General features: G+C 41.5%; 2 protein-coding genes across 2 annotated transcripts; one reads left to right on the plus strand and one right to left on the minus strand.

Annotated features, from left to right (window-relative positions):
* Positions 1-477: 477 nt before the first annotated feature.
* Positions 478-14,216, plus strand: LOC137258999 (craniofacial development protein 1-like). Its single transcript, XM_067796701.1, has 8 exons — positions 478-623; positions 1,646-1,781; positions 2,242-2,479; positions 3,053-3,168; positions 3,425-3,553; positions 4,761-4,845; positions 10,632-10,717; positions 13,075-14,216. Exons 1-8 carry the CDS (start codon positions 569-571, stop codon positions 13,163-13,165), a joined length of 936 nt encoding a protein of 311 aa, XP_067652802.1. The 5' UTR covers positions 478-568; the 3' UTR covers positions 13,166-14,216.
* A 2,560-nt stretch (positions 14,217-16,776) lies between these two features.
* LOC137257443 (uncharacterized) lies at positions 16,777-26,066 on the minus strand. The gene is made up of 9 exons (XM_067794773.1): positions 26,007-26,066; positions 24,691-24,745; positions 23,522-23,562; positions 22,751-22,828; positions 20,299-21,538; positions 19,716-19,875; positions 19,355-19,496; positions 18,554-18,768; positions 16,777-18,423 (listed from the first exon to the last, which is right to left on the minus strand). Exons 1-9 carry the CDS (start codon positions 26,064-26,066, stop codon positions 18,255-18,257), a joined length of 2,160 nt encoding a protein of 719 aa, XP_067650874.1. The 3' UTR covers positions 16,777-18,254.
* Positions 26,067-27,571: the final 1,505 nt, after the last annotated feature.

Genomic DNA, 27,571 nt, shown 5'->3' on the forward strand with positions numbered 1-27,571 from the left:
CCGAGACCCAGGTTACCCGTACATATGTGGGCGACTTTCAAACATTGTCGCAACAGGGGTTATTTCATGAACCAAAAAGTCTCAAATTAAGAGTGTAGCGTACGTTTTCTTGATTGAAAATCTTCTTCCTCCTAAATGATATCTAATTTCTTCAAAAGTGGTGTCGGGTTTAGTAATAAATACTGTACTGGTAAGAATATTTTTTAAGAATGTTGTTATCAACGATTTCATTAGGTTATCTTTTCCCGTCGTCACTTGATTTTCAATCCAGTTGTGCAGATAATTAACTTATTTAACAACGTTATGGCGCTCTGTAATACCCCATGTACAACTTAATCTACACCTGCGTTTTCTTTCTATGATATATAGTATATAACTTGTGAGAGTTTTATGATATGATATACTACCAACATAATTTACAAATATAGACGTTACATAATGTGAGTACACGTTTTAAACAGCGCCCACATTGCACAAGCAAAGGGAGATAACCCATCACAAGTCCTCTTCCGCCATTGTACGTAGTGTTGAGGGAAATCTGATTGAATTTGTGGCTGACAGAGAAGATATGTCAGACGAAGAAGATTACAGTTCTGAAGACGATGTGGATTATGTACCGACAGGTACTCTACATATGAACATAAGCATTGTCAGTGATGATTTCTGCTGTGTCCCAGGGACCATAAAAAATATCATTGTTTCGCCTTGTCATCTGGTGGTTCTGCAAATCAGATCTTGTAACCCTTGCCATACCCATTGTACTGTAGTGGTGTATAAATCTTAACAACGAAAGCAGAACGAAATTATTATCAACTCCACTCTGTCATAATGTAAATCAAATTAACGTCTTTCTTGTACTGCATTTCAGTATTTGATAAGTTATTTCCTCCATTTAGGTTGAATCAACTTATTTTGTAGAAAGTTTTAATTTGAAGTGAAATTTAATTTTACAGCATTGTGTGAGGGTAAGAGCACAACCTGTAGGCGCCTGCATGAAATGTACATGATTTATTAGGATTATCACGAAGGCTTAGGGATAAGGTTTTAGGATAGGTGTAGATGGTTCAGACTCTTTATGAAAAGACCCAAATAGGCCTATATTCAGAGCCATAGAATGATTTTTAAAAATATAGGGGTTACAGGCAGAAATCTTTCCTGTGTGAGCAAGTCACATTGAAGCAAAATGTGGAAGGTATCAAAACAGCAAACACTATCACTACAGGAACCAGCCATGTAAAGTACTACTGATGGTAGCACCATCACAGCAGAGTATATCAGCTTATCTAGCATCACAACTGGGTCCAGATCATATAAGCATTCATAACATTACAACCTTTCATAACTCTATGGATTATCTTAAAATCAGGAATGTTAACATTGTAACGCTACAAACACTTTCTTGATTGGGAACCATGTCTGTTGTTACAAGTAACATAGCCAACAGTCACATGTTACAGCTCATCAAAAACATCATGCTCATGTTCAATTCACACACTAAAATTAAAAAATAATCAACCAGACTCATCTTGAAGCAAGAAGTTTATAGGAATTGTAACTGGTAATGTGATACACATGTTATGTCAGCTTCGAAGATATAAACAGATGTAGACCTGAGGGTACATGCTGTACCTGTTGCTGTTTACAGCAGGAGAGGAAGTAAGTGAGGAGGAAGGGTCAGGAGATGAAGAAGACCTTGATGCCCTAAATGAAGATGCAAAGCAAGATGGCAAAGTTGGAAGAAGGAGAGAAAGATCCAAAAAGAAAAATGATTTAGCACCAAGGTGCAGTAAAGTATCTTGCACTATGTTGCATGTTTAGAACTGCTGGTAAAATGTGCTCTGCAATATGTCAGTCAGTTCACAAAACAATGCGTTCTATTGTCATTATATTCCAAGTTACATTTTTGTCATTAGTTGTCTTCAACTAGTAGCTTGAACAAGGCAGCTATATTATGAAAGCATGTCACCTACAGCATGAACAGAACGACCCTCATGTCTGAACCCCCCAGGGCACCCACACATAGGTTTTATTAGCCTCATAGCATTGTGTTTTATACCCTTGTTACAGCTTGTCAGTAGTGAAATACAAGATGTATAATAACATGATCCTTTCATTTATAAAAGGACTGTACTGATGTGAGAATCTTAAGACTGACCATGCAATTTTGAAATTTTGATTTTCAGATGGGTATTATTATGTGACATATTTAGGAGATTATCATGAGGAACTCTCTTTGTTTAGAAAGAGGCAAGGAGGCATCAAGTTGGATGGAGAGGTGGAGACCGATGAACCCCCATGTGGAGAGCCAGAGAGCCGTGATCTGATGCTGGAGATTGCCAAGGAGAAGGAAGCAAGGAAGGAAGAACAGGAGAAGAAGAGAGCAGACGACCTTTGGTCGAGCTTTATGTCTGATGTGAAAACACCACCTCCAAGAAAGACTTCTTCCACTGGACTTGGTGACCTGACTAGTATGGTTAAGGTAAATGTTTGCACCTCATGTTGATAACTGTTGTGGACCCGTGAAGGTCCCGGGATAGAATAGGCCGTCAACCCATGCTTGCCATGAAAGGCGACTATGCTTGTCGTAAGAGGCGACTAACGGGATCGGTTGGTCGGGATCGCTGACTTGGTTGACACATGACATCGGTTCCCAGATGTGCAGATCAATGCTCATGTTGTTGATCACTGGATTGTCTGGTCCAGGGTCGATTATTTACAGACCGCAGCCATATTGCTGGAATATTGCTGAGTGCGGCGTAAAACTAGGCTCACTCACTGATTACCGTTGTGATATTTTAAGTTTCAGATACTTGACTACATTTAGTGTACATGTACAAAGAGAATGTTGATTTGAGCAGTAAGCTACATCATATAGCTGAAGTACTGCTGAGTGCACTGTGCACCTGAAACAGTCAGCAAATGTAAGGAACAAATCTCTGCAGTCTATCCAGAACTCCTTGGTTGATGCTGTGATTAGAGATGTCTCTGATTGTATAATCTCTTAAATTCCTTGTCAAAATAGGACACTTATTAATTAGAAACTATGTTTCAGCCAAACAACATCACCCCCAAACAGTCACCATTACAGGTAACATCTGAATCTGGGACCACAACATCAACAAAAATGACCATCACAAAGGTTTTTGATTTTGCTGGAGAGGAGGTCAAGTATGTGAAATGTGATTCAGTAGAGTAACATTTATTACATTGATAACAGGTTTAGTTATGCAGACGATTATGCAGTTGAATATTCTGGACAAAGACCACTCATCATACTTAGCAAACTCATAGTTTAGTTACCACGGTTAGAGTAAAGATGTTTGCTACGGTCACTAGAAGAAATACTTTTGACACAAAGCACAGGAATACTGATACATTACTTTTGCATGACAAACCAAATCAGGGACTGGTTCAACTTTCACAGAGTAACAAAAGAGGTTGATGTCACATCAAGAGAGGCTAGGGAAGAAATAAAGAAACAAGATACTTCATCTGCAGAAGCTAAGAGCAGGACACCAAGCACATCGGAGAAGCCATCAGGGTTATCTGGCATGTGAGTACATGACTGACTACAGGAGGCTTGTCCATGATGCAAATCAGGACCGGTTTACAGTGTAGACATAGCGTAGCCTTGGTATGTGCTAAAGATATGATTTCATCATTTTGTACTGGTCTTGAGTTAAGGCTGGTCTTGAGCAACCCACGCTTTTTGTAAGAGGCGACTGTCATGATTGTGTGGTCAGCTCGATGACATGGTCAACATGTTATTGTATCTGAAACATGTAGATCGATGCCTGTGTTGTTGATCACTGGATTGTCTGGTTCAGGCCACCACAGTATAGCAGGAATGTTCCTGAGTGCTGTGTTAAACAACAAATAGACAAACATCAACAAAATTAATGTCGACTATATCAACCATCTTACCACTGACAGCAGACCATTCCTTTCCCCAGACATTCATGGCCAACTTCACATTCTCCTGATATGCTCTTAATACTGTATAACTGGAGGAAGTTTTGTCAGATGGTTGCTTTTTAACACACATCTAGCCTATGAAGACCTGAGTTAGAATTGATCTTCAGTAACCAATGCTTCATGTAAAGGCAACTAACAGGATTGTGTACTGAGACTCTCTGACTTGGATGACACATGTCATCGGTTCCCAGTTGTGCAGATCGATGCTCATTCTATTCAGGATTTATCCCAACTCAGATCAAACAGACATGATTAATTATCAAACTCCTCATGGACATTACACAGCCATGTTTTGTTACATTGACTGAGAGATGGTGTACAGCTCCTTACAATGATGTCATGTTTTGATGAAATCGTTCAGATACTTGTGACTTTGTTAAACATCAACTTTACTGACAATGCTCTGTGTTATTATTTGAAACTGTAAGTATAGCAGGGAATGGAGTAATCCTACATCATTACCTTGTCAGCTTGCTGTCCGGGTTAACCGCTTTGGTCATGCGGACAAGACACCCGACTTCAGATCAGAATGTCCATGGTTCAAATCTCGGGACAGGACTTTTATGGCCGTCACATTAACGCCCATGAGGGGGCTGAGCACATTCAGGTCAGATTTGAGCAAAATAAGTTTCAGCATCCTGTTATGCTGCACAGTACATGCCTGATGTGGAGCAGGGCATGGAGGTGAGCTGCTTCATGTGTTATGTATGCAGATGATACCATGTAGAAACAGGCACTGCTAGTCTGTATAGATGAGTGTGTACATGTTGGCTTTCTGTCAACAGTGGTGTGAAGAGGCCAGCTGCAGGGGCCGGGGGACTGGGAGGGCTCCTTGGCAAGATAGGCAAGAAGCCTAAGATGAGTGTGCTGGTGAGTACAGTCAAGTAGCTGCTGACCAGAGTTGTCATGTCTCAGCAAAATTCTTCACATTTAGAGGAACAATTATATCAACTTTGAGTTTGTAGATGAAATATTCACAAGTGACAGGTACAAGTCATAACAGAGCCTGTCAGTGAAAAAGACACATGGACTGAGTAAGAGTCTAGTAGCAGACCACAACATTGTAACATACACTCCTAGGCAGGAGACCATGGCACTGTAACATACCTTCCTGGCCAGTAGACTACAGCACTGTAACATGCTCTCCTGGCTGGAAGATAACAGCACTGTAACATACCTTCCTGGCCAGTAAACCACAGCTCTGTTACATACCTTCCTGGCCAGTAGACTACAGCACTGTAACATGCTCTCCTGGCCGGAAGATAACAGCACTGTAACATACTTTCCTGGCCAGTAAACCACAGCTCTGTTACATACCTTCCTGGCCAGTAGACTACAGCACTGTAACATACCTTCCGGGCCAGTAAACCACAGCTCTGTTACATACCTTCCTGGCCAGTAGACTACAGCTCTGTAACATACCTTCCTGGCCAGTAAACCACAGCTCTGTAACATACCTTCCTGGCCAGTGGACTACAGCACTGTAACATACCTTCCTGGTCAGTAGACAAGAGCACTGTAACATGCTCTCCTGGCCGGAGGATAACAGCACTGTAAGACACCTTCCTGGCCAGTAGACTACAGCACTGTAACATGCTCTCCTGGCCGGAAGATAACAGCACTGTAACATACCCTTCTGGCCAGTAGACCACAGCACTGTAACATCCACTCCTGGCCAGTAGACCACAGCACTGTAACATCCACTCCTGGCCAGTAACCACAGCACTGTAACATCCACTCCTGGAAATTAGACCACAGCACTGTAACATCCATTCCTGGCCAGTAGACCACTACACTGTAACATACCCTTCTGGAAATTAGACCACAGCACTGTAACATACATCTACATCTCTCTTGCTTTAGAGTGTTTAATCAGTTAATCTCTGGTTTTCATTATCAGTTTTACCTTGATAATGCACACAACTGGCAGAAACTCGTATATGGCACAGGTCCTCGTGTCACGACAAGGATTGAAGATTTTTTTGTAAAATGTTTATGAATTTTTAGATGAACCCCGACCTGAAATGCTTCACATCACAATATATCTAGACAAGGTTGGACACTTCTGTGTACCCCACCCGTCTGCTTTACCAATCGCTACACTACCATTGCATGCAACCGATAAAAACGAGGGTGTGGTCGCTCAAAATTTATATATATATTTTTTTAATAAATCTTTAATCCCCACAAAGACACGAGGGCCTGTGGTATATGAGGGTCACATGGGGACAAGTAATGATGACGAGTAACATCACTCATTCATAAACATTGTTTTGTGCATTAACTATTATTGCGCCACTCTAATGAGATAATATTAAATTGTAACCTTTATAAACCTAAAGTGGTGTGATTTTATGGTGTGAAAGAAACAGAATACTGTGTTCATGTCAAGTAGGTACCGTTTACCTTACGAGTGTTTCAAAAGGTATATATTTTTAACTTACCTTACCATAGGTCTTAAGCATATTACCTCAAGCTTCACTAGACGAGATCAAACAGTCGTTGATTCGCCATTCCAATGAATGGCTACCTCATGTATTGACGAATGTGTAGGTCCAGAAGTCATGTGATCTCTGTACACAGCGCGGGCCATCCAAAAATCACTTTTACTTCAAGCGTCATCAAAGTGCGGAAGTGTTGTTGGTTTGCTTAATTACAGACCACCTATCGTTTGTGATTAAAAGTTGTTACCTTTTCATCGGTAGGTATGGTTTTTATGCCCTATTTTATTTGTAAAGATGAAGTTTCTTCACTTCCATGGCTACCTCGTGTTGTTCGTGCAATGTGGGTGTTTCCCATGTTGTTTCTTGGTTGTACAGGTATTTGCCGATTTTTCTAGTTCCTTGGCTTTCTTCTCCTTTGAAGGAGCGTTTGCTACACTTTTTATGTAGGTTTTTTTTTGTTATCGTAATATTTTTACATTTTTCCCTCTTTTGCATCTTACAGTGTTTGTGCATGACTCGCCAGTTTTGCACAATTTGTAAAGCCCTGAAATTGGCCAAGGATCCGCACCCGTGGTATCCCAATTGTGCGATGGTTGCTTGCACCTTGGACCAGTGTTGCCATCACTGTGCGCCTTTTTTCAACTACCGATTTCAAGACCTTCTTAGCTGTCAAGAGGAAACACTTCACACAGTCTGGTGCTATGCTTGACGATTCATTGAAACATTTATCATGTTCACCTCAGTCATCGTACAGGAATCAAGATTCCAAGTTGGTGGCTATTGACACGGAGCTAAAGCGGATGTTGAAGCCTATAACAGTGCTTGCTTCGGCCATGTCAGCAACAGCGTGTGATTTGACAGAAGATAAAACTTCTAGGACTGAACATTTCTCAACGCTTTTTCAATGGCAGGGAAAGTGCTTCACGATTCGCTTGCACACTTACAAGCGGCATTGGTCATGACTTTACTTTAGGCCATTCCGGATTCCTAGAATCATGCTCCTGGCATGAGGAATTCAAGTGCCAGCTGTTACGAGCTCCCTTTACATCTAGATTCTTATTTGACAACAGAATCCCGGAAGTGTATCAACAGCGTGCAGAACTCACCAAAGCTGAAGTGTCTTTTTTGCACGTTTGATGTCCTAGGTTCCACTTTTCGTAGGAAGCCAGCGACAAGAGGCAGGGGAGAGAGGCCGCAGAGAGAGGCCAGTGTGGATTTCCTTTGCTAGAGGCCATGGACGGGGGAGGAGCAATGCCGATGGTCAGAGACGACAACATGGGCGTGCCTGTGAGCCTCCCGTGACATCCGTAAGGTGTAGGGGAAGCGCCCTTACTCTGGTCGTTGAAGATTTGGACTCCCAGGACCCCTTTGTTACCGACATCCTGAAGACCAGATACAAGCTGATGCTGACACCACAGTCAAGCATGTATTCTGAGGTACAACATGCTCTGTTAGCAGAAAACATTCAAACATTATTAACCAAACAGGCAATAGAGACAGTGCGAGATCCCCATCAGTCCCCGGGGTTCTACTCACCGATCTTTTTAGAACCCAAGACAGACACACACAAGATGTACATGATCCACAACATGGCAGCAATCGAAAGACTTTGTCTTCCCTAAGTGCCTCATTTTCTATTGATATTGCTGGAGCAGATTCGAGCCAAACAAGCACCCGGAGCATGGCTAGCCAGTCTGGACCTCCAGGATGCATCTCCATGTACCAATTTTTCATCGTCACAGGAAGTTCCTGAGGTTTGTGTTCGGCGGCTCTCATTGCCAATGGAGGGTCCTCCCATTTGGAATTTCCACAGCCCAGTGGTTTTTTACTCAGATTACTTCCCTGATTTCCTGGTCTCTACATCTGAGGTGTATAGAGTTCGACCCCTACATAGACGACTCCCTCCTGAACAACCTCGACCCTCAGTTGCTATGCAAACAGCTGGACTTTACTGCTAGTCTTAAACTGAGGTGGATGATCAATGTCAAGAAGTCACATCTAGTCCCATCACAGGAGTTGACGTTTATAAGTTAGTTGTTTCTGACACACTGAAATCTTGTCAGAATCCCTCAGGATTGGTGGTCGAAGATTCTAAAGTTTGCAAGTTGAAGCCTTGCTCATCCCTTGACCCTTCGGGAGTGGCAGTCCCTGTTAGGTCTTCTCACTTCACAGCCCAAGACTTGACACTCAGGAAATGTTTGATGCTTCGGCCGCTTCAACGGTTACATCTCCATCCTTATCTCCGCTGGTGGACACTTGAGTCATATGTCTGCTTCGGAGTCTCTTTAACCAACTGCCCTCACAACCATGAGTTATTTGTCGCCGTTCAAGTCTTGGGTGCCCCTCTCGACGGCCAGACCACCTCAGGGCTGTGGTCAGGCGCCGAACAAGATTGGCATATAAACCACACCCCATATGAGGAATTCCATTTCATGATTTCATCTGACAGTTCCACAGTGGTATGGATGATTCACAATCAGGGCACAACCAGGTCACAGCAGCTATTGGACCAGATGTTTCCATTAACAAGGCATCCGGACGACAACAACATCATAGCAAGGGGTACAGGAATGTCCTGGCAGATGGTTTTTCAAGACCCGTCAAGCCATCCCCGACAGAATACATTTCCATCCAGAAGCTTTTCAGTAGTTGTGCCTCAATCATGGTCGCCCCCTAATAGACCTATCCGCGACCAGTCTCAATCGGCAGTTGCCTCTGTTCGTGTCTCCCATCCCAGGGCCGGAAGCTTGGGCAGTCGACGCGATGTCTCTGTCATGGGTAGGGCTGGACGCCTATGCCTTCCCACCTCCAATTGTTCTTCCAGCTGTCGTAGACAAACTCAAACAAGGAGGATACGTCTGCTTTTGGTCGTGCCCCGGTGGCCAACCAGGTCGTGGTTCCCAGGTATACAAAGTCTCACAAGCAAAAATCAGCTGCCCTTAACGGATTGGTCGCATCTTCTACGCCATCTTCACATCCAGGATTTGCTCCCTGACCATCGTTGGTTTCATCTTCACAGCTGGTTCATCTACAGACAGCTTTGAAGGCAAAGGGTTATTCTACACATGTAGCTACAGTCATAGTTTTGGCTCACTGGGTGTCGACTAGATCCATGTGTGATGACAAATGGTGTTTTTTTTTTAGAAGTTTTGTCTATAAATCCGTTCTCTCCTCAGATGATAGCTGAGTTTTTTCTGTATCTTCGGCAGTCCAGACACCTTAAAGGCAGTACTACTGGGACATACCTATCGGCCTATCGTGACATGCAAGTTTCCAAGTTGCCAGAACCTGTTGCTATTGTTTTCAAGGTGGAAGACCAGAAAGGCGAGCACCGCCCTCCAGCTTGGGACTTAAATATCATTCTACTTCATCTTAGAGGTTCCCCATATACGCCTTTGGACAAGGCCTCCTTTGAAGACCTTTCCAGAAAGACAGTGTTTCTCTTAGCCCTGGCCACGGCGGCAAGTAATTGAACTTCATGCTCTGGATGTCAGCGACATTCGATTCAAGCAATCTCGACATGTCTGTCTGCATCTAAGATTGTTGTGGGACCTTACTGCTAAGAATCAACTTCCTGGTCAGCCAGAGAGAACGTTCTCTCTTCCTCCTCTTTCTTCGATCTTGGGGCCTCATGATGTGGAGGAAGAAGTTCTTTGTCCAATCAGAGCACTGAAGTTGTATATTGCAAGATCTGCTTTCAGGAGGTGTTCTAGAAAAAGGCCATTTATCCCTTTTTCTTCTTCTACCAAAGGGGAAGTCAACAGGAACATATGGCGTTTTGACTTCGTCAGACTGCCTACGATGCTGCGAATCTCCCTCACCCTTCAGCTAATAACCTGCTTGAGATTAGAGTGCTAGCCTGCACCATGGCTTTACACAGGATTTACACTATCCCTGCCATAATGGAAGGCTGCATTTGGAAGTCAACTTCAATCTTTGCTCCTCCCCACTCTTGGCTCTATGGACCAAGTTTTCAGTAAAAGTGATTTTTGGATGGCTGGCACTTGCACGGGTACAGAAATCATGTCACTTCCATGCCGATACATTAGTCGATACATGAGGTAGCCATTCATGGGAATGGCAAATCAACAACTGTTTCATCTCGTTTAGCGAAGCTTGAGGTAGTATGCACTAGACCTATGGTAAGGTAAGTATTTGAATATATAAAATATTTAGACTTTAATAAAACGAGCAAAACTTGAAACCTTGCAGGAGAAGTCCAAAATGGACTGGAACACTTTCAAGAAGGATGAGGGAATTGAGGATGATCTGCAGATCCACAATAGAGGAAAAGAGTCGTAAGTATTGTGTGGCTTGTCGTTTAGGGAATTTGCAGTAGGCAGCTGTTGATATTTGCTGTGAACAAAGATGATATTAAAATTTCTGTGGGAAAGGTCACCTGGTCCACTGGTACTGTAAGGCATTAAGCAGGTCCCTTTGCATGACTGATTCCCATCTGTTAGCTCACCCATACATCATGCACTTCTTGTCCTTCACTTAGTACATCGTTTAAATACTCAGAAATAAGGTATGTGAAGATCACAATACTGAATCTAACAAAACCTTTTGGGAGGTCGCGTCAGGTATCCTTTGAGATTGACCAATTAGAGCACAGCTTACCAAATCGCGAAAGTGCACATTTGCACATACCTTTTGAACTTTTTATCTCGAAAAGGTTTTGTACCCGAAACGTTCCGAATACTATTTAGCGTATGCTCGCTTCCGGGTGATGCACACAGAGTACGTACAACCATGACAACAGTGAGTAAACAGTCACTGATAATAGTGTTTTTGGAAATATGCAAGGATGTTATTTTGGGGAAATATTAGCTACTGGTCACCATGTCAACAGAAACCCCAAAGCGTATATACTGCAGGTCAAATAACTGTGTTATATGCAGATTTTTGTTTGTGGAGAGATCTATTTCAGTGACCTGAATACTTTGAAAGTCCCTCCGATCCCTAAATAGTAGCCGTTGTCTGATTGGTTAAAGCTATTTTTTTGTCTTGCATTTGATTGGATGGTCATTGGTCGCTCAAAGGTTACCTGATGCGACCTTCTACTAGGTTTTGTTAGCCTCAGTGGTGGAGTGTAATGAAATACACTGAGACTAAGTTAACTTAGACTGCTTATTCTTCGAAGCTGTTATGAATGTTTATATGAGGAAGTAAAGACCTGTGGTGTTAATAACTGGGCGTATCACTTGTAGAATGTTTTATCCTAAGTTGGTATCAATGAATTATGGCTTATTATATGTCCTGCATACCTACCTGTTGTAGAAAAATGAATCTCAAGAGATTTTTAGTAATTTATCCAATTCATCAAAATGTGTAATTTATAAAAATATTATTGATAATTGCACTCTGCAATATTACCTACGTAAAGTGATCATAATTTAGCTGTGGAAAGTGAAAGATTCAGTAGTGTTGAAGTAATAGAAAGAAAATGTGTTTTTCATGAAGACAGCATTGAAGACGAGTTTCATTTCATATTAGAATGTCCCTAATATATTAATTATAGAAAACTGTACATGAAACCATATAACTACAGATGTCCATCAATGCATAAACTTACTCAACTTGTAAGTGTTAGAGATGTTAGGTAAATATCTGTACAAAGCGTGTTGTCTCAGAAATGAAATGAAGCTCAATAAGAGGTAATATCTGTACATTTTCCATTATAATCAATGTTTAGTGTCCACCTGTACCAACTCTCATGTTTGTAAGCAGCACTGATTGTCTGTAAGGACAAAGATAAATAAAGAATCTGAATATGCTAACTAAAGCTTTGAACAGACCAAGCAATAATTGCTTATGTGATCAGACTGTGTTTTCATTGCAACTGATGAGGTCAGTTATAAGTACATAGCTAATCATATTCATTGGGACGATGTGGTGATGTATATTTTCAGTCAAGGTACCAGAAATTGCATCAAGTTGGAGATACATGTATTAGATGTTGTGTATGATACATGAATGAACACTGATTGACTGAGGAAATAAAATTCATAAGAACGAGCTGTAGATGCATCCAGAGTATAGTGGAGATTTATCGGAACATGTACCTTGGAGATATCGAGGGTGTAATGAATAATGATTGACTGAAATCAAATTTCATTGGAATGAAGATAAACATGGTAGTGTTATAAGGTGAAAATCAGTAGTCTGCTGAAGCTGTTATTAAGTGGATTTTGAAGGTCAAGGTCACTTCTTGTTACACCTTTCATGAAAGAAACTAGTCATGCATGACCTCCTTTACTGTTGTATAGATAAATGCTTCTTGGTGTTATTTAGTTCAAGAAACTTTGATTGTGTTAGTTTTTAGGCATTTGAGCTCCCTGTGCTCTAAAATGCTTAGTTAGGGTGAGCTTCTGTACCTTTTCCAGCTGACAGAATTTGCATTCTTGTTCCGGTATTTATCGGTCAAGTATGGTTATTAAGTGAAACAGATATTCTGCAAAATAAGGAGCTGTTAAGTAACAAGGCACATTTAGTTTCCAGGTAGTTTTGCTGGTCACTGATCTGTTGTTGAACAATAAGTCATCACCCAGGCCCAAGCCATAACTGAGATGTAATGTATTCATAGGCTCTTTCAGTGAAAGTATGAAAGTACCGAGGTTTAGTGACATGGGATACTTCTTCATCATATTTACAGATACCTAGAAAGAATGGCCTTTCTCAACCGTGCCGATGTCCGTCAGTTTGAAATAGAGAAATCTCTTCGACTGAGCAAGAGCAAAAGGTGATGCCAGAGCTGTATGTCTGTGAGTACGGACACAATGAAATGTCTGAAATGATGAAATGATGGCTGCTAACTCCCAGCCTGTCTGATGGGTTTGACCAGTTTCAGAGCCTGCTGAAGAAACACTGTGGATGAGAAGAACAATCTGCAGAATACCGGTTCCATAATGGGACAGTTGTTGGTGATGTCACCTACAAATACAAGGAACAGCCATTCAAACCAGGGTTTAGCTACAGTATTGTTTGTAAATCTTCCTAGTATTGTGTGGTTTTCACATACAAGTGACATGCATGGTTCATGTTACTCTGCATGGAGCTCAGCCTTCAGTGTAAACACTTCTCAAATATTTCATATGGGTCTTGTCAGGAAATTGCCTTTGATAGATTCAAGATTTTTTAAGTGAAAAGTTATTGCCCATATTGAGCCATTTTGCCATAGATTAGAATTACATCAGATCAGGAATATCAGTGAAACTGTCCACCATGTAGACCTGCAACCTGTTTCTGAAATCCTCCACAAAGATTGAGGAAATAGTAATAATGATCTCTTGTAACTACATGTGGTGAAATGTTGGACAATTGTGAAAATGACACAGTTCTCTTCAAATATGCTTCATTACATGCAACCATTGGCAGACACAGCACGGTCTGTTCTTAAACAATAAAATATATTTCATTTGTCTGCCATGAAAGAGGTAATGGGATAGTTTGGAGTGAATGTGATAAAAGATGAATTGAAATTGTACTGACTGCATCATTAGTGTTTCTCTGTGAGGACTTTGAGATGTCATTGAACATGGGATGCAGTGACATCTTGCTTGATCGATTGTGTTTGCATCATTTGAATGTAAGGCCAAAGTGTTGAAACACAAAACAGATTATTAGATTTTCATCCATATTTAAACATTATTTAACTCATTAATTGAGTGATTCAAATGTAACGTTAATGCTGACAGAAATGGGATGAAAATCTGATAATTAAATTGTGTTGGTTCTCATTTTGTTTTTAACATGTCCCAGGTCTAATGTATGGAATAAAATCCAATCTATTTAAAACTGTCTTATTTCTTTGTGCATGTATATACCCCCACAACAAAAAAGATACGCAGGACATAAAAACATGTACCCTCAAAGGGGGTTGAAGCATTGTAAAATTATTGTTGTCCCTTAGAGGGTATGTAAGTCCTAAAACATTCAGTGTAAATTTAAGTCTACCAGGTTTTTAGTCATAGTATTCTTGTCTTTTTAATTTTTGCTAGCTTTTCGTACACTCGCCAACGTCTCAAGGGATGACATAAATCCAACTAGGGTCCATGCAGGTAGCAAAAGTACTGCAAGTCCCCATGGTCCCTAGTATGGTGATCTGCCTTCGGTTGTTGGCGATCTATAGCCCCTGTTTTATATTGTATTGTCTGTTTTAATTACTAGAACATTTGACTTCTCCTTGCTAGTTTTATATCCATATCTGTGATAGCCTAGTATTTTACTGTCCATCATGACAGGTTTCATTCTTCAAAACGTGTTCATTTTTCTCATATAAATTGTTTTCGTCACAATATGGTGGAAACATTGCCAATGTGACGTTAAATTGTAACTCACTCACTAAAAACTTGTAGGTAAAAAAAACCAATGCACCATTATTAGCAGGAATGGAAAGAGGATAAGGTATAACAAGAATCCGAAACTTTTCGGATGTTTTCTGGACCCACTGCTGGGCTGGAAAGGCCATGTTGACATTGTGGATGCCTGTTGCAAAAGGATGTTATCTCATCTCACGCACTGGGAGCACATTTCACTACACTGAGACAATTCTGCCTGTATTAATCAGAAGCAAAATATGCTATGGAGTAGTAATATAGCCATGTGCCATAACCCATCTGGTCAAATTGGAGAGGATCCAAAATTCAGCACTGAGGTTCATCACAGGAACTACATCAGTAGAAGCTCAACAGATAAAACTAGATATTCAACCTCGGGCACTCTGTGTAGAAAATTGTATTGCAAAGTTCAATTAACAGCCATATCTTGCCAGATAAAAAGCCAGGTCATGTAAAAAGGTTTCAAGCGTCTGCAGGAGTTTACAAGTCATTTACATGATCTGAAGATCCAACTGGCTAAGGTCCCATCTGCAACAGCCTTCTACAATCCATGTTCTCTTTGGTTTTTGTCTCCTGCTGATATTAAGCTTGCCAGCCAACACTATCAGGTCAGATTTGCCATCCATCTGAAACAAGTAGACTAGGAAATGATAGACACCAAATACAAGCTCCATCACAGGACCTACACTGATAAGACCCTATTAAACAGTGAAGGGTTAGCAGGGGCTGGTAACAGATCATGCTGGGGAATTATTAAAAGCATTATTAAAAATAGAGGAGAAAAGATTCACCAATAATTTGTGTGACTTCCTGTGACTGGGTTAGCAAACAATAAGACGCAGTCCACCAATGTTATTGTGCCTGTTCTAGTCTTTTTGCTTTTCATCCACTGCCTGATAAGATAATGTGGAGCTACACTGAATTTATATCTAGACTTGAAGCTGGTCAATCATTTGAATGTTATTCTTTGTTTAGAAGGCCTGTTGCTGTGGGAACTTTGTCATTATTTTGATGGAAAAGCAAATGACACCCAACAGTTGTACAGGCATCTACAGAGCTTGGAACTTCTTCAATGGGCCGCTGCACATTCTTCTCTACCTCTTTTCTGGCCATTGTTTTGGAAGGTCACAGCTGGGAGATGGTGCCCCTATTCAATTCAACCGTCAGCATGAGGTAACATAAAAACCTCCATGGCTATTTGCTAGTGTTGGGAAATGGTTCTTGACTTGGACAGAATGTTTGTTTGTTCCAAGTGTTACAAGCAGCGGTGGGGTAGCCTAGTGGTTAAAGTGTTCCTTCATCACGCCACAGACCCTGGTTTGATTCCCCACAGATACAATGTTAAAAGCACATTTCTGGTGTACCCCACTGTGATATTGCTGGAACATTGCTAAAATCAAGGTAAACCTAAACTCCTGTTACACTGAACTGTTTCAGTTTAGGTGAGACTTTGTTGCAGTATTTAGAGAATTTCCTGTGTAATATCTGTTTACTCCTTCTGGGTATGAGGTCATTCACAGGAAACCCCTCCAAAATCAGTGTAGACATTTGTTGAAAGTCAGTTGTGTCAATATTGTCATTAAGTCTGTACCAGTGATCCAGGTGGTAGGCTCACCTTGTGTAGTCAAGTGGTCATTCATCACATCCAAGATCTGGACTCGAGTCTCCAGCCACTCACTCACTATATCTGTTATCAGAGAAAGCCATGGCAGAAAGAATTTGTTAATGACACTGCAAAAGCACTTTTATATGTATGTACATATGTATGTTTGTATTTGAACTGTTTCATAGTGACAAAGTGACAGTGGACATAGCCAAGAATTCATATCAACCATGCAATATAATCTTGTGTTTTACATACATCACTGCCTATGGATCTGATTTTAGTGCAACACACCTCCATCTATATGTGTCCACAGCGTGAGGTGAAATGTTCGTAGCATATTTTCAGGACAATTTTGTGATGAGAATGTTTCAGTTTCTGCACCTTTCCAGCCAGCAAACACAACAATCACAGCAAGTAAACAAACAATCTTTATTGGCAAAGTTCATAGTTCACAAAACATTGACCAATACCCATGAATAACACTGTAACCAACTTCAAACCATATGACCTTCATCTGAGCAGCAACTACTCATTATGCCATCACTTGTTCAGGTACAACAGACTAGCCATCACTGATACAGGTGCTACAGACTAGCCATCACTGATACAGGTCCTGTGGACTACCCATCACTCGTTCAGATCCTGTAGACTACCTTCACTTGTACTGGTCCAGCAAAATAACCCTTGCCTGTACTGGTCCTGCATACAGGTTCTGCTGACTAGCCATCACTCATACAGGTCCTGCAAACTAGCCATCACTCATGCAGGTCCTGCAGACTAGCCATTACTGGTACAGGTCCTGCAGACTAGCCATCACTCGTACACATACAGGTCCTGCAGACCGGTCATCACTCATACAGGTCCTGCAGACCAGCCATCACTCACACAGGTCCTGCAAACTAGCCATCATTCATACAGGTCCTGCAAACTAGCCATAACTCATACAGGTCCTGCAGACCAGCCATCACTCATACAGGTCCTGCAGACCAGCCATCACTCATACAGGTCCTGCCAACTAGCCATCACTCACACAGGTCCTGCAGACTAGCCATCACTCACACAGGTCCTGCAGACTAGCCATCACTCATACACATACAGGTCCTGCAGACCAGCCATCACTCATACAGGTCCTGCAGACCAGCCATCACTCATACAGGTCCTGCAGACCAGCCATCACTCATACAGGTCCTGCCAACTAGCCATCACTCACACAGGTCCTGCAGACTAGCCATCACTCACACAGTTCCTGCAGACTAGCCATCACTCATACACATACAGGTCCTGCAGACCAGCCATCACTCATACAGGTCCTGCAGACCAGCCATCACTCATACAGGTCCTGCCGACTAGCCATCACTCATGCACATACAGGTCCTGCAGACTACCCATCACTCATACAGGTCCTGCAGACTACCCATCTCTTGTTCAGGTCCTGCTAACAGCCATCGCTCATACAGGTCCTGCAGACTAGCCACCACTTGTACTGGTCCTGCAAACAAGCCATGACACTGCATACTAGCCATCATACAGGTATTGCAGACTTGCCATCACCCGTACAGGTCTGATAGACTAGGCATCACTCATACAGATCCTGTAGCTAACTAGCAGACTAGTATTTGTACAAGTGCATATAAGTCATCATCTTGCTGGCATGCACAAGAATGCTGGGAGATTCTGGAGGAAATTAGTTGAAATCAATTGTTGCCTGGTTTTCTCATCAGTTGCTGGGCAAGTCATGAAACAGCATTTCATACTTGTTTGAAAGAAGACCATCTCTCACTAAAGTAAGGCGAGGAGAATCCATCTTTCTAATTACTTTCAGCTATAACAATGTACATAAACTTAAAAAAAACAAAGTTTGAACAAGTATGTTGTGTATGAACTGATGCACTACCAGGTGGATTCCCTGGAGACTACATGGGCACCACTGTCTGAGTATTCTGTACAAGAGGAGTTAGGAGGGACAGGGAGATGTGGAGGATTAGCGGAGTCCTCAGGGTCCAAGTCCTCCTTGATGGAGCAAGAGTTGTATCGCTTGTCAGGGTTGAAGTAACAAAACCTGAAACAGATTACACACACCTTTGAAATGAGCAGTAGTAAAGTTAAACAACAAATTCATCAACAATTGTCACAAAGTTCCTCTGGAGGGATGAAGCTAGACAGACACCCCCAATCCAACCTCCACTCACCATATGTCACATAATTTTTTTGGTGGGATGAAGCTGGGCAGACATCGCCACTTTCCACACAGATCACACTGGACCCAGGTGGTGGATGTGTCCTCCTGCCTTAACAGTGTGGCAGGTGGATCAAGCATCTCTCTGTGGACAGTAGGGCTTGGTTTCTTGCTGTTTTTAGAAGACTTGTTCTGGCGGCGACTGTAAGTTCTCACCAGACTGGGGAGCTGTAGGGAACAGTTTCATGTCTCATAACTGCAACAGCTGCATGGTCATTTTCACTTGAAGAATGATACTTTGCTTACACTAGACTAACTGATAAAGCTGGTGATGTAAATTCACTTCCACACTACCATGGGGTCATTCTTGTACAACCAGCTCCTTTTGTTCTGGAGATCCAGATCAGTGGAGCGAGGTAATCCCTAAGGACAAAAGGTGCACATTTTATTTTATTCCCTATGAAATTTTTAATGATGATATTTTACATATTTTACTCCCCGGACTCGGTGGAGGACGCAGACCAGGTTCCCATATGCCAATGCTAAATGGGTGGGATGGCCTCCCCCTTCGGTTTTACAATGTCTACCAATTTCTTGGGGGCATGTTTTCTCCTATACATAACATCCAGGGCAGATCCAGGATTATGGACCAGGACTGAGCACATAAATCATGAAGTCTAAAGGTTAGGGTGAAATGCTCCCGCACACTTGTCATCTTTTGATTGTCTCATGAATACAGCAATACAGCTGGAATATTGCTCAGTGCAGTGAAATCTGCCTGCATACGTCTACAATAGCAGTTGTTCCACAGTACCTTCTTCCGCTTGAGGCTGTTCCTGGGTCGGAGGCGACTGGGCATGGGTTCAATGAGCTCCTCCACCAGCTGTCTTGCTGGGGCGTAGCGCCACTCTGGATTCACCTCACGGATAGCCTGAATGTCTTTCTCAAACTCCTCCCTGAAGTGAACAGTTGGCACCACTGCCAGAAAACTGATAGAAAAACATACACAGCAAGATCTTGCTTTCACTACTAAACTGAAAAAGCATTCAATAGTAAATCCTTCAACCAAAAGTGAAATCAACCTCCCTGTATTTCTCCCACCAACTCCCCAGAAAATCTTAAGACGTGGTTACACACGGTTTTCTGACAATGGTTTGTAAATGTGGGAATCTTACTCATAGGGCTTCTTTTCCTCATTGCTCAGCTTTCTCCACTTGCAACCCAACATGCGTGAGATCTCACGGTTGTCCAGTCTTGGATGCTTAACAGCAATCTGCTGTCGGTGCTCAATGGAGAAGCGGATGAAACCATTCTTTGGTCGCCGTGGTTCATCAACTGCAGTTTGAAACAAAGCATATTTTAGGTTAGGTCTGGTATATTAAAGGAAAAAGGAGGTAGGTGGTTAATATTGATATATCACAATGATTTTGCGCACCATATAATTTGGTCACTGAAAATTCCTTCAATTTCATGTATGTTTGGTTTATTTTATGACAAATTAGGAATGAAATATTATGTTTCAAATAGCTAAATATCAACAAATGTAAATCTGTTTGTCTGGAACAACAGCCATATAAATGCAAAGTCAGATGCTTCTTTGTCTACATCCGACACGTTTCTCTAAACATCTGGGGCATACATGGGATTAACTGGAAGGCTTGGGAACACGATGATCCTGACCACAATGTGGATGCAGTGTTTTTTGTGTAAACACTGTATAGGCCAGTGACCTGCAAAATAATAGTCAAGGTCACCCACCTGCCCTCCGAACTTCCCTGACCCGCACACGTTTGCTACTGTCTCTGGAATCAGAAGATGAGGAGACATGGTCGCTGCTAGTGGGGCCTAATATCGGCGATGACTTGACAGAATTGAGGGATCCATATGTTGATGAAGTTGTCTGCCACGTGTCCTCTGATGAGGTCACATGCCCAACAGACCCATCACTCTCTGCTGAATGAACCTTGCATGCTTCTGTTGACTCACCCGTCCCATTGATATTATTGAAGATAATTGATATTGAAGGCAGAGTTGGACCTACATCTGGGTTACCTGTACATGCCTTTGGACCACAATTCGAACTGGTTGGAAGACATGTTGGTAGAAATGTGAGATCTTCCTTCTGAAGATTCTGGGTGCCTAGATTCCTTTTCCGAACATGAGTGAATACACAAGCCTCTTCCTGAGGCTCTTGAGGTGCGCCTATCACAAGCTGCTGTGCTGTTTGTAACTTTTCCTGGGAGTGTTCCCCATCAAGTGGCTGCATATGACCCTGCTGATGTTCCCTGCTGGTTGTCTGCAGATATCCCTGCTTTTGTTCCTCATTGGATGTCTGTAGATATCCTTGTAGATGTTCCCTGCCAACTGTCTGTAGATATCCTTGTGGATGTTCCCCGTCAACTGTCTGTACATATCCATGTGGATGTTCCCCGTCAACTGTCTTGAAACATCCTTGTGGGTGTTCCCCACCAACTGTCTGTAGATGTCCTTGCTGGCATTCTCCACTGGATGGCTGTAGATATCCTTGTGGGTGTTCCCCACCAACTGTCTGTAGATGTCCTTGCTGGTATTCCCCACTGGGTGGCTGTAGATGTCCTTGCTGGTATTCCCCACTGGCTGGCTGTAGATGTCCTTGTGGGTGTTCCCCACCAACTGTCTGTAGATGTCCTTGCTGGCATTCCCCACTGCCTGGCTGTAGATGTCCTTGTGGGTGTTCCCTGCCAACTGATGGCAGATATCCTCGTTCATGTTCCATGTCAGGTGTCTGTAGATATCCTTGTGAATATCCAGAAGTGTTATCTGGCAAATGTTCCCCTATCATGGTTTGTCCGAGACTCCACTGGAGATATGCTTCCGCAGCTGCCACACACCCGGCGTTGTCTTTTGTGAAGTTGGTGGTGCAGCTTGTCTGGTTATTCCAGTTGCTGTAGATGGGGGGAATGGTGGCAGAGCTGCAAACAGAGGTGGTACTGTCTCCTCGCATCCCCAGTGTGCACACCTGGAAAAGACCAAAAAACTATTAACTGAGGACCCATGTCATCTGATCTTGGTACATCAAATACCAATTCAATATTCCAAAAGACTTAACCCTGCTTTGAATTGCCATTCATGAGAATTTCCCAGGTATATTTATCATCAGAAAACATACGATCCATGTATGATAATTTACTATGTCAAAACACTAATGGATATTTTGTGTTGAGGTGAAAATATAGAATATACAGAAATTGTTAGGCACTGAAAACCATCATGTAATCCATTTTGGTTGTATCTCTTGTATTTTGGAGAAGAATTAGACTATTCTTTCCAGGCAGTTCTCCTTTTGTTGATTCACTTTTCATTTATACACTTTTTCTATCTACACACTGTCCTTGTAGATTCAGTGGAAGAGGTGATATGCAATTAAGACTATATCAAACTATGTTAGAGAACTATACAAGTGTAGCATATAACATGCCCCACAAGCAGTTTTGAAAAGTAAGCCTGTTTCCCGTAGGCATTGCCCACTAATGCACACTAATGCCCACAAATGCCCACTTATGCACGCGGGTAATGTTATATCCAACTTATAAAAAGACCAAAGATATACTTTAGATATAATTTCAGTATTTGGTATTTACAGTTGAAATCAGCTGTGAATGACTGGCAACAAACGCTGTGCAATGCATGTGCACCACACACGCTTCCATGTCCAGCATGTGCACTGCCCACACTACCAGTCTTGCAAGGAACACACAGTTCATACCAGCAAACAATAACATTCTTCACAACATACTTCATAGCCTAATGGATAAAACCACTAAGCTCGTAAGCAAAGGGTTGGGGTTCGCAACGGGTGTAGGCAATACAGGCAGGGGGTCACTATGTAGATAACTGCCCAAGAAAGCAAGATTGTATCAGGTTTGAGGGATATTACGAGAACCCTACAAGTCCCTTAGGAACAATAGCACAACGTCACTGTCGGTTTACAACTGTCATTCTTAAATATTGTGTGTGACAATCACTATGACCGCCAGGTCAATATGCTTCTATTGATCGGGAACTTTGTTAATTTTAGAAGACAATTCATCACAGTTCTTCACTGTTTGCTGGTTTCACAACTAGTTCTTTTACAGATTATAGATCTATTATAGCACTGTTGAGGTACAATATACACCTGTTAAGCCAAGACAAAATTGTTTCGTATGGAGATACATGAAAAACATCTTACCACATTATATTTTGCCATGTCAACATTTTGAAAATCATGTAGAAAGACATCACTGTAGAAGTCGTCAAAACAGCTGATCTGAAACACATGTACACAGTGATGTAGTGAGCTGCCACTGTACCACACGTAAACAAAATGGGAAGCTGGTGTAAAATATATCGACCTCCAAGTGCCTAATACTGGAAATACCTAGTATGATGTGTCCAAGTATGATGTGTCCAAGTATGATGTGTCCAAGTATGATGTGTCCAAAAAACTCTGGAGGCACATTGTTTCTAATGTATGGAGAGTTATGATGATACTTAGATCATATGGTATGTTACTTGGTGAAACTGTCTCCATACATTTCCTACCTCCAAATGCAAATATTTCCAAATCATAATAGTAAATATATATTTTACAAATAATCGGTTTGATGCAACCCTTCAGTGACTCCTGCTGTAGTCGATCCCACTAAAGTATACATAGGTATATCATGTGCTCAGAAACAACTACTCTTCATTACCGTAGCAAATCTCAATTCATTCTCTGTGAATCAAAACATTTATATGATGTCATAAACATAATTCAACTGAATCATTAACAATTGTCTTGAGATAATAATCAAAACTGCTGAATGTAGAGGAGCCAACTCATGATCCACAGATCCTTGTACCGCCATGAGGGAAACTCTGCATGGTGCCTCCTTGTGTCTGTTAAATGTTCAACAATCTTTAACACAACATCCTTGAGTATCCATGACTCTAACAGGTGAGTGAAGAAGTGACCTACCCATTCCTGTGTCACCTCTTGGCCATGACCCACTGAGACTGCTAAAATAGAAACAACACAGATTCATGTAACAAACTCCAGAACACTGAAGCTCACCTGAATATTTAGTCATCTGTTCAAAATGTCAACATAAGGAGACACAAATAGAAAAATGTCAAACTTCTACATATTGCAATCTTAGATAACATCTCAGGTCTAAAATGTTACTTAACATTCATACAAATATTGCAAAACTATATTTTGACCCTGTCTGCTAACTATGAATGTCACAACACATATTTAATATGTGGAGCATCTTCTATGTCTGTCGTGATAGTCAAGTTACAAATTCAGATGAAAGCTCTTGAACAAATTCTGCATTCATCATTTGCAGGAACTTGTCTCAAAACGTTTCAGCATCACCGTGTGGTCAAAGCTGTGTTGAGCCCAACTTCTGGTCACAATGAATTTCCACTATAGGTGACTATAGGATGGTGGCACTGAATTATCACTGCAGGGGACTATAGGATGATGGCCTCACTACAGCTTTTTAAAGGAAGGTGGCACTCATAGTGGCACTGAATGTCTAACTAAAGCTGACTATAGTATAGTGGCACTGAATTTCCACTACAGCTGAATACTGAATGGTGGCACTGAATGTTCACTACAGTTATGTATAGGATGAAGGCACTGAATGTCTCACTACAGCTGACTGTAGGATGGTGTTACACTTGGTGACACTGAATGTCCACTACAGCTGACTATAGGATGGTGGCACTGATGGTGGCACTGAATCTCCACTACAGCTGACTGTAGGATGGTGGCACTGATGGTGGCACTGAATCGCCACTACAGCTGACTGTAGGATGGTTACACTGACTTTCCACTACAGCTGACTATAAGATGGTGGCACTGAATGTATCACCACAGATGACTATAGGTGGAGACACTAAATGTCTTACTACAGCTGAAATGAAAAGAATTTAAAACCATATGAACCTACCATTTTTTAGTGTTGTAAATTTACACATAAAGAGTAAATTGATTGCTTTGCCAAGATAAACATGTGGAAAGAACATACATTATATTGGTATGCAATGCAATTAAGTAAAATTATTCTTTGATCTCTCTCTCTCTCTCTCTCTCTCTCTCTCTCTCTCTCTCTCTCTCTCTGTATATATACTGCTTACCTTCCTGGGTCTTGTGGTTGGGGTCGGCACCCGCAGGGTTGACTCCACTCCAACTCTAAAAGAGACAATACATATATAGTGCTTAATAATCCTTTAAACAAAGATGGCTTTCGCTCATTCAGCTCTGATTTTACGTTTTCTTCCCACATAATGCCTGTATCATTACTGACATTACTGTTCTAAGCAAACATTAGGACTAGACCACTACACACAACTTACTCATAACAGGTCTTTCTTCAGAGAACTCCTTTGCTGTAAACATTTGCTAAACTCATTTAAATGTTGAAATTGAACAAACGAAATAAACCTGTGGCAAAACATTTGTTTTGTCGCCTCCTCCTCTTGACTGGCTTCACGTGTTTTTAAAGTCTTTACGTTAACACTCCTGTACTCACTACAGCTTCTTTTCCTAACCACTTCCCCACTCGGCTCCGCTTATGGGCGTAACTGATGTTAGCTCATTTCCTCGTTAGTTTTAACACATCTTCCAGATTCGTAGGTCTGTCATAACCTAATTCCGAAATCATTGGTACAATGTTAATATGTGTAGATCCACGTTCAACAGGTTGTCAATCAGTCGCTGGTCCCGGTACATCCTAGCCACTCGTTCGGCTCCGTGTATGGCCTTGACCAAAGGGCCTCAACCTATGCAGCTGTATGGCACGCCTGCGTGACCTACATAAAGAGCACCTTGGGAAGGGCGCACTGGAAGATGGTTTATGGCAACGAAATACCCTCTGTATTTAACAAAATAGTTTTTCCACCAAACTAAAACCATTCTGCAGTGAAATATTGTATCGATCATCAGATTATATGATTTCTTAACGCCACACTTTCAGGTAGTCAGTCTTTACGAGGCGAGGCTGTTGCGTCAGACATTGAACACGCTAGCATGATGCCTTGTGTTTAATATTAACAAGAGACTATCTTAAAACTGTGATATGTTCCGCAAAATTGTTTATGTAAATTGAGAATACTTCGAATGTTCTTAAATGCGTCCGAAAATCCACGACACGGAAGTAACATAACATGCACTGTAACTGTTTGCAAAAGGACTGCTGCAGACAGCCATATAATACGGGCTGGACAAACCGCAACATTGATCTACAAAGATGTGAAACCAGGCGCGTAACGTTTTCGCAGACCACGTTGACCAAACTGCGCTGAATATTAACGAATCGTCATTAGCACAAAAACTACAGATCTGTACCCCTTCAGCGCAAATGCACACCTATCATAATCTACATGCCAAAGCTCATGAAAGTGAAAGATTTCTGCGGCCCGTTTCTGCAACAGGTCCGCTATGAGCATCCTACCTGTGTCATAATGTGGTTCCCAGGAACAGCACAGTTTCCATTTTGCATCTGTGCATCCATGAACCTGATTCCAAAGTGTCTGAAACTGACCTAAAACTGAAATGTACAGATAAACATTAAAGATGATACTTAGTGGACTTACATGCTTGAATATAAAAAAAAATTAGATTGTGGCATCTATATAAATAAACGACATATTCGAATCTAAATTATTATTTTAATCGGTTGCTATATTTCGTTGATAGGAAAGAAAAAAAATAATGTACTCGCCCTTTTCTTGTCCAGCAACAAGGAAGCCAGCCGTCTTGTGCCTTCTAGGAACTACACTATGTTGGAGGTGGTCTACCCGGGTCAACAAGTGCGCGTGTTTGTCTGAGCTGTCATTGGTCACCAGCATAATGACTGACACTTTCACACACACCAGGGCGTCATAATAACACTCAAATGCTAACATTTTGAAACGATGTTGTTTCTGATTCTTATTGCTTATATTGCACATTGTTTTCAAACTACTCTCTACAAACACAAGTACCAGAACAGCTAGTGTTCTAGTATTGTCACATTTGCTGAAAACTACTACATAATGAAAACAACGGTGGAGAAATAAATTCATTAATATAGTCGAACATTCAGAAGTTTATTCTGGAAATGCTTGTGAAATGCATATCTGACGCATTTACATGTGTTACAACAAAATGCCTTAAACATCAGATAGTCAAAATGAGTATATTATTCTATTTTCCGTCTTAGTGGGCAGCGAGGACCTTCAGGTCTGTGTTTGTAAACATGTCTCGATCACACGCCCTCTCGTTCCAGCGTTCTATTTATATCTCGGCACGTGCAGTCGCTGACACCCCAGACACCCCGAGACTTGCACTATATACAGTTTAAAAAAGTAGGAGATATTTAATTTTCAAGAGTGATAAGATGGAAATGATGAAAGCAACGAGGAAACAGATGATGAAGAGATTTTAAGAAAAAAAAATGTGACAATTTATTCCATTCCTTTGGAAAAGTTTCATCTGTATGGCTGTATATTACCTTTCATCACATGCACTGGTATTGGCTAGAGACCACATTGTGCAGCATCGGAAGCAGGACACTAAAAAACATTTGAAGCTTACTACACGAGGGGGGTTGATGCGCTACATCTGAAGTTCATTTTTCTAATTTGGTGATTTTTGTCCTGTTTTGGTGTATATGAGTTCAGTTTTGGTGTATATGAGTTCAGTTTTGGTGATTTTTGTCCTGTTTTGGTGTATGTGAGTTCAGTTTGGTGATTTTTGTCCTGTTTTGGTGTATATGAGTTCAGTTTTGGGGATTTTTGTCCTGTTTTGGTGTATATGAGTTCAGTTTTGGTGATTTGTTTGCCGTTTATATGTTAGGTTATTCAATAGACATAACACAGTAGACAGTGGTGAACCCACAGTACCAGAGAAACACTGACATATTCAGGGAAAATGATCAGCAATGCTCACTTTAAAGGCCAGACAGCCAAACACTAATACCCCGATCACACGAAACTCGTTCTCAATACGTTCTTGAAAAATATTCCGATCGGTCCC

This window comes from Haliotis asinina, chromosome 12, assembly GCF_037392515.1.
Source record: "Haliotis asinina isolate JCU_RB_2024 chromosome 12, JCU_Hal_asi_v2, whole genome shotgun sequence".
NCBI classification, from domain to species: domain Eukaryota; kingdom Metazoa; phylum Mollusca; class Gastropoda; order Lepetellida; family Haliotidae; genus Haliotis; species Haliotis asinina.

Bases quoted from the DNA above. Each gene is read 5' to 3' on its own strand.
- LOC137258999 (XM_067796701.1), top strand. From the start codon at position 569: ATGTCAGACGAAGAAGATTACAGTTCTGAAGACGATGTGGATTATGTA. The intron at 2,480-3,052 runs GTAAATGTTTGC...ACTATGTTTCAG, and splicing joins ACCTGACTAGTATGGTTAAG to CCAAACAACATCACCCCCAA. The intron at 10,718-13,074 runs GTAAGTATTGTG...TCATATTTACAG, and splicing joins CACAATAGAGGAAAAGAGTC to ATACCTAGAAAGAATGGCCT.
- LOC137257443 (XM_067794773.1), bottom strand. From the start codon at position 26,066: ATGGATGCACAGATGCAAAATGGAAACTGTGCTGTTCCTGGGAACCAC. The intron at 23,563-24,690 runs GTAAGCAGTATA...TTTCTATTTTAG, and splicing joins CAACCACAAGACCCAGGAAG to CAGTCTCAGTGGGTCATGGC. The intron at 19,497-19,715 runs GTAAGATTCCCA...TGTTCACTTCAG, and splicing joins GAGGAAAAGAAGCCCTATGA to GGAGGAGTTTGAGAAAGACA.